The 10,446-nt window shown below is 55.1% G+C and overlaps 1 protein-coding gene across 1 annotated transcript in view; it reads right to left on the bottom strand.

Moving 5' to 3' along the window:
• Positions 1-10,446, bottom strand: part of RFX1 (regulatory factor X1) — a gene marked incomplete at its 3' end in the record, with an annotated part of 29,726 nt that overhangs the window by 18,648 nt on the left and 632 nt on the right. The window contains 2 exon segments of the mRNA XM_021708107.1: positions 2,635-3,001; positions 10,023-10,030. Coding sequence (XP_021563782.1) covers positions 2,635-2,959 — 325 coding nt within the window.

Here is a 10,446-nt window from a genome sequence, read left to right as displayed (position 1 = left end):
GCCGGGAGTGGCCGCTACAAAAAAAAAGAAAGATGACCAAGCCACTACCCAACTAAAGCCCAGGAGAGTTGTGATGACAGTGGGGTCACTGCAGCCTGCTGTGTGGGTAGGAAGTGCCCCACAGCATACCACCAAGGTGGCGGGCAGAGGCCACCTACCCGTGCCCCACAGCTAGCCGAGTCCGGCCCAGGTCTGTCTGACCCAAAGACTACACTTCCACAACCAGGCCTTGCGGGAGGAGTGCTGGGAAGGAGACTCAGAATAAAGGGAGGACGGACTCAGGGTACTCTGGGGCCTGGAGCCATGTGCCTACTCCAGACCCACTCCAGGCCCTGGGGACCCTGAACCCTGAGGTAGGAAAGGCCCACACCCAGGAGGAGGACCAGGACCAATCAGATGCCCCTGGAACTGGGAAGCCCTGCCACTGCTGACAGGTGGGGCCCCTGCAAGCTCTCGGTCACGCAGGGGCCGAAGAGACACGAAGGCTGTGCTGGGTGCTCCTCCTCTGAGCTGTTCTCAGTCAGGCTGGTGTGCCCCAATCATTCCACAAAGACTTAGCAGGCAGAGCCCTGCCTCCGGTGGTGATAAGTATTAAGAAGAATAAGGCAAAGTAAGAAGACAGTGAATGGTGGAGGGAGAGGGCATGGGATTCAGGGAGCAGACGCCTGAGGATGAGGGACAAGCTGCCGGAGACCTGGCATGGGAGCGTTTGGTGGGACAAAGCGCACTGCAAGCGCAGAGGCTGGGAGGCGGCACTGAGCCTGGTGGGTTTGCAGCTGGAGGAAGGCTGGAGGGGCTGGCCCAGGCAGGTGAAGGGGCAGATGGAGGTGGGTGGAGCTGAGAGACAGGCAAGCTGGAGTGGGGGAGCTGGGCATACTAGCAGGGGCACAGGGTGTGTGGAGCTTTTAAAGCCCTTTTGGTGCTGGGTTGGGAAGGGGAAGGAGCCAGCTCTCCTCGGGTTGAGAAAGCCTAGGCCAGGGCTTCTCAGAGTGCCCCCAGGCCCACCTGCCTCACAATCATCTGGGTTGAGCTAGGGTGTGATGGGGCCCAATGAGAGCCGTGCACGGCTCCCTCTGGCTGCTGTGGGGGGGTCAGAGGTGAGGGTAGAGGCTGGAGCATAGTGGGGACTGTGGAGGTGAAGGAGGTGGGTGGTTCTGGATGGGCTTAGGAGGTGGAGCCAAGAGGTCTTACTTAAGGATGAGGCAGACTGATGATCCTCAGGTTCAGGGCTGAGGCCAAGGGTGGAGACCTCAGTGTGGGCATCGAGAGCCTGACAGAGAGCCAGACCTCCAGGAAGGGAGAATTATGGAGGAGAAAGGGGGCCCAGGCCTGAGCCTCTCAGGATGCCCTGATGCTCCCCCTACTTCCTTTTCCTTTTTATTTTTATTTTTTTTGGTTGGAGTCTCACTCAGTCGCTCAGACTGGAGTGCAGCCTTGACCTGCTGGGCCCTGGCGATCCTTCCGCCTCAGCCTTCCAAGCAGTTGGAACTACAGGCGCGTGCTACCACGCCCGGCTAATTTTTTTGATTTATCGTAGAGATGAGGTCTCGCCAAGTTACCCAGGCGGGTCTCGAACCCGCGAGCTCAGGCAATCCACTCACCTCGGTCTCCCAAAGCGTGGGATTACAGGCTGAGCCACCGAGCCCAGCTTCCACTTCCTTTTCCATGGGGCCAGCTTCCACTATGCCCTCCCTCCTCCACAGAGCACCTAGAACACGCTAACCCAGCTCGACGCCCAGGCTATGCCGCCGTTTCCATCAGAACCCAAGTCAGGTGAGAGGAGACCCGGCCTCAGGCAGCGGCCAAACAAGCCAGAACAGTGCGAGCATCCTGGGGAAGCACTGCATGTTTACTGGGGAGCGACAGGTTGACCCAAGACGACCTGCTCTAAGGTCCTGTGTGCCTCAGCCCATGTCATGAGGAAAGAAGGCAAAAATAAAGAAAACACTAAAGAGAAACAATTGCCACTGCTCAAGGCACCCAGGCCTGGCTCTGAGCCCAGTTCCTCCCTGTCCCAACCCTCTGCTCCCCATCACTCAGCCTGTCCCCATCCTGGAAGGAAGCAAGACAGGGTGGGAAAGTCACTTTTCCCATGGCGTCAAGGGGCGGCCACAGCCAGGAACAGGGGCCCTTGGCCACATGCTCCGAGCCTGCCCAGCCGACGCCCTGCTTGGCCCCTGGACCCTGCTGCAAGACAGGTTGGCTCCTCCAGGAAGGGGAGGTGACAACCCAGGCCCTGGTCGACCTCCCTGAAGTGCCCACATTGGGCCGGGCGGTGAGCGTCTCACAGGCGTCCCCTGAGAGCGAGAAGTCATGATGATCCCTTTAACAGATGAGGAAACTGAGACAGAGAGGCCGGGAGCTGGTCTCCCGCAGGTGTCTGCAAACTTTGATCCCACAGCCTAGTCCTCTTTCCCAGTGACATCTTACTTGGAGACAGAGATATAAACAGCCCTAAGAGCTGTCCTGGCAGGAAGAGGCTTGGGGGGACAGAGGTTTCCCTGCCTGGCCTGACTACCCTGCCCAGAGATGCCCCCATTCCCACCTGAGAACCCTGGGGACATCCCTGTGTCCTCAGACCCAGGGTCAGACTCTTGTCCCGAGAGCCCCTGGGTCTGAGCACATGGCACTTACCAGAGACGGTGACCACGATGTACTGCTGGGACACAGGTGATGGGGTGGGCGCGCCAGCTGGCTGCGAGGGCGCAGGTGCAGCCGGGTGCTCTGTCACGTACTGCTTCTGGCTGCCTGGTGGCTGTGCTTGGGGTTGGGGGCTCTGCAGTTCGGTGACATACTGGGGCTGGGGGGTGGCGGCGGCAGGCGGCTGGGGGGCCTGGGGTGCCGCTGGGGGGGGTGGTGGTGGTGGCGGCGGCGCCTGGGGCTGGGCCTGCGGTGGGGCTTGTGGTGGCTGGGATGCTTGCGGGGCTGCCTGTAGCTCGGTGTACGCCTGCGTTGCCATGCCAACAGCAGGGAAAATGATAATAAATAAGGCTTTTTTTCCCTCTTCCTTGGGAAGAAAGAAGGGGAGAGGGGAGGAAAAAAAAAACAAAAGAAGGAGAAACAGAAATTAATCTACAGGCAGAGCAAAGCAGGGCCCACTCCCGGCTCCCTGGAGATGCGCCTGGGTCCATCGTTGACTTAATTAAACCCGAGGCCAGTGGCCGGACGTATCCAACCCATCACCACAGGGGAACCAGGCACAGACCAAAGCCGAGCCCCACTCGCCCCAGGCCAGGATGCCTGTCTTCTTCCATCCCAGCCCCTGGTACCTGGGGACCCCCATCCATGTAGGGTCATGCTTCCCCATGCTGGGGCAACTCAGGCCTACCCGATGGCTCGGTGTCCTCACCCAGTGACAATGGTGTAGTTCCCACTGAGTCGGGCTCTCAAAGGTCAGGGGCTGTCCCTCCCTTGCCTCTGTCCTCTCGATCTAGGAGCCCAAGTGGGCATTCCTGGGGGCTCCTGCAGGCCGGGCACTGTGCTGGGTGCTCTCCCTACATTAGTTCACTTTAAACTTTGCAACAGCCATGTCCGGGTTTGGGTTTGATCTACCAGATGGGGAGCTGAGACTCAGAGAGGTTAAGGCGCTTGCACCAGGTCACACAGCAGGCAAGTGGCAGGCTTGAGTTTGAACCCTGGGCATTCAGCACCCTTGACTAGTCAGCTCATTGCCAGAAAGGAGAGTCACCAGGAAAGCTGTCTCTCCACGAGACCGTGCCAGTTTCCCACGTATGCGCCATCTGGGCTTGGATTCTCCGCTAAGGATTGTTCCCAGTGGGGTGCCAGACCTAGGAAGGGGTTGGAGTCCAAAAGCCCCACTGAGCTGCCTGTGGCCGCAGGGGCTTTCGGGCCCTCTCCCGGGGCAGCTACGGGTCCTGACTCGGGAGGAGAGCACCCTGAGATCCGGGCAACCCCAGGCTGCAGGGCGGACCCAGAGTCGCGGCAGACCACGCTGGGCAGTGGTGCTGCTCGAGTGTCATGGCCCCCCTCCTAGCTGCTGGACTGGGCATAACCCACCTCCTAATCAGCAGCTAGGGGTACGGATGATGACAAGCACCCCCCAGCCCCTGAGCATTTGAGGGGGGGCAGGACAGATGCGTGAGTATGCGAGAGAAGTTCCTACCCAATGCCTTTGCAGCCCCTGTCTGGCCCTGAAGGAGTTGAGTTGGAGAGCCCAGCCCACAGATGGCCATGGCCCTGGAAGGCAGAGCCACGCCCCGGTGGGCACTGAACTGAGGGCTGCCCTGCACTATCCCTTGGGCATCTCCATGCCACATGTGCCCAGGCAGCCCTCCAGCCACAGGGTCACCCAGAGTGAGGCTTTCAAGGGAGGGAGGAGGAGGAAAGTCATGCTGCTCAGGGACCAGGAGCCCCAATGGCCCTTGCTAGGATGATCTCCTTCCACAGTCCTGTGAAGGAGGAGCCATCACACCCATTTTACAGATGAACTAAGTGAGGCTAGGGGTGAGCTGCCAAAAGCCGCACAGAAACTGTTAAGGGAGGGACTTGAACCAGGTCTCTCAGACCCCCCATATGTGCCTTTAGTTCCCATCCCCACTCAGATGCCAGGCACGGGACTTTGCAGGATCAGGAGACGGCACCTTCCAGGTCCTCCTCACAAGGAGACCTGAGCACACATCCAGAGGCCTTGCCACCTGCCCATGGCCCCAGGTAGGGCCTGGGAGGGGAGAGCCCACCTGAGCAGCCTGGGGAGGCAGGGCAGCGCCATGGTTCCCATGCTCTTCATGCTTCCCTGTCCCTCCCTCCCCCAGGATCTGGGTTCTGCCCTTCGATGGCAAACTCAAAAGGTATCTGAGGCAGCAGGGGGCAAGGCAGGTGAGAAATAAGCCCCGGGACCGGGCCAGGTGCATGCCTTGAACTTGGCTGCCTCCAAGCTGTGTGACTTTCAGGGAGGGCCTCTGCGGCTCCATCTGGGAAACAGAAGAACGGGAGGCTCTACCAGGCAGGGCTGCCGAGTTCAGCCTGGCTGTGTGGGCAACACTTGGTCAAGTATCTGGCATGTCATTAGCACTCAGGAAGTGGCTCTGGCTCCCTTCATCATCCAGGGCCCTTTAACAGTATTCCAGGAAGGATGAAAATGCCTCCTGGTCCTGCCTTCCCGCCTCCCTTCCAGTGGTCAACACTCTGGGATGCTAGGAACAAAGGAAACAGAGGCTTCTGCCGGCCACTTGGGTGTGCTACCCAGGAGGGGGGCAGGCTGGAGAGGAGACACAGGACTCTGCTGGCTGGCACGGGCAGAGCCTCCAGGTCAGGTCATTCTGGTGGGAGGGGCAGAGGCATGTGGGATGAGGAGCCAGTGGGGGCTTTCCCACCAGGCAGGGTGGCCAGCCTCAGCCTCACTCCTGCCCAGGACTCAGGCAGCAAGACCCTTGTCCATGGGAGCTGGAAGAGCTGCTGCCTGCCTCGCACAGGAGACATCTTCCTCCAGCCCTGGCCTCCCCAGATCCTTCCTGTCGGCATGAGAGAGGCTGCCACCCAGGACCTCCCCTCCATCTAGTCCAAATTTGGTCCAGCCTGGGGGCTCCCATCACCGTAGCTGGCCAGCACCTGTCTGCCTGGTGTTTGACCCACACCAGCATGAACCCTGGTGCTGTCTCTTAACTCATGAACTGTTAGCAACCCACTTCTGGTCCTCAGTTTGCCCATCTGGCATTTGGGATGATGAGAACACCCCATGCACAGTGTTGCTGTAAAGATCCAATGAGATCTGCTCAATACCCTGTAAGCACTCATAAGTGGCGGGTGCTATTACTCATTCAACAAACATCCATGCCAGTGGGGACAGAAGCAGAAGGAGGCAGACCCGATCCTCAGGCTGTTGGAAGGAGGCAGCAATAGGAAATCCAGCTTTAGCATTCATCAGCATCTGAGGAGCTGGTTAAAATGCAGATCCCTGGGCCCCACTGCCCAGAGAGTCTGGGATGGCATCGGCATCTGTTTTGCTAGCCCCAGATGATTCTGAGGCAGGCGGTCCTGAGGACACTCTTAGAGAAACCCTGGCCTCAGCTCCTCAGCCCCAAGAGCTGGCCCCTTGCAGCCCCTCCCATGAGGAGAGGGCCTTAAAGCTCCTCACTTTGGTGCCTTCTCCTCCCAGGGACACAAAGCCTCATCCCTTCCACTTGGGGCAAGAGGGGGCGATGACAAGTTCCTGAAAGCCTGTGCTCAAATGGGGGAGGTGGGAGACGGATAAACAGTCAAACCAGCTTCTCTACTGGACGCCTTCTCAGTGCTGTCGCTGTCAGTCTGTTTCTCACAATCATTTAACCAGGGAGCCTTTTTTCCACTTACAGATGACTAGGTTCAGCATTTATACAGGTGTGTCCCCTAGGCGGCAATAAATCACATGTACCTATTTAGTATAAAGTATTCCCCATATATTTGAAGATGAGAGCCCCTTTATGGAGCATGCCACATAAAACACGAAAATGCCAAGCAAACTGTTCCTTGGCAATGAATCTGCCAGGCAAAGTGTTAGTGGCTGCACCTATGCTGCAAAGCCAACAGCTGTTTTTAGAGAATGTTTGGATCAATTACTTTAGATCAGGGGTTGGCAAGCTTCTGTAAAGTGCAGAGCAATAAATAGTTTCAGTTTTGTGGGCAGATGGTCTCTGATACAACTGCTCAACTCTGCCCCAATGGTGGGAAAGTAGCCAAAGAAAACACGTAAACAGGCTGGGCACAGTAGCTCATGCCTATAATCCTAGCACTTTGGGAGGCCTAGGTGGGAGGATCACTTGAGCCCAGGAGTTCAGGACCAGCCTAGATAACATAGCAAGACCTCATCTCTACAAAAAATGAAAAAATATCTGGGTGTGGTGTAGCATGCCTGTAGTCCCAGCTACTTGGAAGGCTTAGGTGGAAGGATTTTGAGACCAGGAGATCAAGGCTGCAGTGGCCATGATCATGCCATTGCATTCCGGCCTGGGTGATAGAGTGAGATTCAAAAAAAAAAAAAAAGAAAGAAATAGGTAAGCAAATGAGCTGGCTGTGTGCCAAAAAACTTTATTTCTAGACACTGAGATTTGAATTTCATATAATTTTCACATCATTTAATATTATTAGTGTCACAAAATATTTTGAGTTTTTCTAATCACTTACAAATGTGAAAAGCATTCTCAGCTCACCAGTCATATAAAAACAGGCAGAAGGCCATAGAGTGCCGATCCATTTTGAATGCCAGATTCTACAACCGAATAGTTTGTATCCTGGGTGGGGCCCTAAAGAAATGAAAAGAAAACTCACCTTCCTTATGTGTAGAATGGCTTCAGTAATGAACTTGCAAGAGAATGGGAAAAATAAATGTAATGATGTGTGTTTCCCTCGACTTCTATATCTGATTCATTCATAAGATGTGTGTATTAGACAGGGGGGTGGAGGCTCCTACCTGTCATCCCAGCACTTTGGCAGGCTGAGGCAGGAGGATTGCTTGAGCCCAAGAGTTCAAGACCAGCCTGGGCAACATAGTGAGACCTCGTATCTACAAAAAATAAAAATAAATAGCCAGGTGTGATGGTGTGCACCTATAGTCCTGGCTACTTGCAAAACTGAGGAGGAAGATCGCCTGAGCCCCGGAGGTGGAGGCTACAGTGGCCATGAGCATGCCACTGTACTCTAGCCTGGGCAACAGAGTGAGACTCCAACTCAAAAAAAAAAGGAAACCAGAATGTCAATTATTCCTCCAAAACGCATCCTATGGCTGGGTACTTCTCTCCAGTCACCAACACGGCGCCAGTCAAAGCTGCCATCACCTTTTGCCTGGACCCATGAAGCCCTGGCTCCATCTTGCCTCTATGGTCTAACAGGATCCTGTGCTCAGAAGCTGCCACAGCTCATCACAGAATAAAATCCAGAGCCCTCCTCATGACCTACAGGGCTCTCCAGGATCTGGCCCCTCCTGTCCATGTCTTTTTCACTTTGGGATGTCATGTTCTAGCCACACTGGCTCTCAGTCCAAGAATGCTCCGGACCCTCCTGCCTCAGGGCCTTTGCACCACCTCTTCCTCCTGACTAGCATGCTCTCTCTGTCTCCACCCGCATCCTCCAGGGTGATCAGCTCCTTATCATTCAGGTCTCGGCTCATATGTCACCTCCTCAGGTCTCAAGTGAACCCTTGCCCCAGACTCTCTCCCGTACATACTCCTATATTTTCTTTTCTTCCTGGTACCGTATTTTCTCCTCGGGTTAGTTTCTCATTCATAGTTCCTCCTCCACAACTGGAAAGGTAAGCTCTCCAGGGGCAGAGACACAGTTCAACTCTCACTGTCCAGTGAGTGTCAATGCACCAGGGACACACTGCTGGTGAGCATCAAAAGTCAGTTTGAATCTATCACCTGGTGAAGTCCAGTGAGATAGTTACTGCCTTCGGCCAGCAGCAGGCTTGTGCCAACAGGACAGGCAATGCCTACCGGTCTAGAACAGGGCTGGGATGCACACAGGACAGTCTCTCTGGCCTAGGAAGACCATGCAGTGTGCAGCCGCTGTCTGGAGGCCACATCCCTGGGAGGGTCTGCCTGACCATCCCCTGCCCCAAGATGCCCAGACATGTGACAGAGGAGAGGGTGAGGACCTTAGTGAGGGTCCTAGAGCCCCCCTTTCCAGACCCCACCCTCCCCACGATGCCCGCACCCTACTCACCAAGTTGCCTCCTGGAAAGCGTGGGACTGAATCTGGGCCAGAGCCCAAGCAAGATCTTTCTTTCTGGCTACTCTCCTGAAGCCGGAGAAAGGCCATTGGGCAGCAAGGGGAGGGGAGTGACACTCTCCCACTACAAATTGGAGTCCTAGTGCCCAGTTTCCTGGATCCCTGTCATCGACCCACACAGCCCAGCAAGTGAGTCGACCTTTAAAGCCACTAGGCGTTCACTAGAATCAAAATGATAAAAATAAAAGCCACTTCCAAGGGCTACACAGGAAGTGACAATCATTGTAATAACACCAGAGCCCAACAGAGTTGACGCAATTATTAGGTATCTGATGCTCAACATGTATGATTATGGGATCCACAGCAAAATCCTATGAGTTTCAAATGATTACTGCTCCCAGATTAAATGAGAGGCAACTGAGGCCTAGAGAAGTTAAGTAACCTGCCTAACAGCACACAGCTGGAAAATAGTAGGCTGTTCCAAGGACAAGCAAACCCTACCCTGGTCAAATGACTCCTCTGGGCTCAGGCCCTTCACTTGTGAAAGTTGTTGGTGGGGGAGGGGAGGCTGAGGCAGTCAGCAATGCCAGATCATTAGTCCTGCCACTTTCTGCTCAGTTAGCCTTTCTAGGAGGTGCTGATGTCCTTTCTGGCAACTTGGTACTTCAAGAAAGATTTTCACTGCAAGTTAATCTCCACCTGTCCTAATGTTTAAGAAGTCCAGCCCCCTCTCAAAGAGGGCCCGGCCTAGGAAAAGTCCCTGAAGGAGTGAGACACCCCCCAGCCTGATCTCAAATTCTCGGGGGAAAGTCTGAGATGATCCTTTTCCTTGGAATTTATGGACTGGTTTAAAAGAAACCAGCTGCAGTTTGCACACCAACACTAAGCTCAAAAGCAAGACAGAAAGAATAAGGCATGCAGACTTGGCCTGCCTGGCTACTGTAAAAAGAAAAAAATCTTCCCTGAGCTGGTGGGATGCTGTCTCCTTAAAAAGCGGTTGCAAAGATTCTCCTCTCACAAATGTAGACAGCTTCCCCTTCCCTCTGACTGCTCCTGCCCACGTGGCTCTGGAGGATGGTACCTCCTCAGTGACATGTGACTCGGTTGACACTCATTTGACACAAAAACATGTGTCTGGCCAAGAGAAGCGGCATAAGAAATCTAAAAACTTCCTCGGGCGCCATTTGCTCCCCAATCCCAGAAGGGCAGATGTCGATGGGCAGGACAAGGAAACGCCCCCTCTCCGGAACAAGCCCCCGACCAGGGACCACACCAGGTCTAAGACAGCAGCCTAGGGAGAAGTAATCAAGTTTCTGTTCCTCTAAGTCAGTCACTCACGATCACTCCTCCCCGCCATCGACTTCAATTTCTGCAAACCAAATCCTCCAGGCTAACGCAAGTCTACAGCTTCTCCATAAAACTTCACCTCCCTTTCACCTTCTCCCAGAGAGAATTAGGCAGGCTTAGGAGTAGACGCAGTGTTGAAATCAAGAGAAACCAACAGTTAATCTGTCAAGCCACACTCAGAAACAGTAGATATAAGGCTCAAAGATGAGCCCTAGAGATAGGAGTCCCTGTAATGTAAAAAAGGGGCGACGTCGATGATTCTCCCCACTTTACGGGATGGAAAACCGAGGCCTCAGATGTGACCAGCCTGGCGTCCTGGGGCCCTTGGGGAAGGAGGAACTATGGGGCTCTTGGGGAAGGAGGAAATCGCTTAGGGATCTGAAAGGCCCGATAGGTGGCGGCCCCACCCGGTTTCCGAGGGTGGGGGACCCGGCTGAC

The sequence above is a fragment of the Carlito syrichta genome, unplaced genomic scaffold (genome assembly GCF_000164805.1).
Source record: "Carlito syrichta isolate Samal-C Ts95f unplaced genomic scaffold, Tarsius_syrichta-2.0.1 Scaffold130664, whole genome shotgun sequence".
Taxonomy (NCBI): domain Eukaryota; kingdom Metazoa; phylum Chordata; class Mammalia; order Primates; family Tarsiidae; genus Carlito; species Carlito syrichta.
This window is presented reverse-complemented; position numbering and strand designations above follow the sequence as displayed.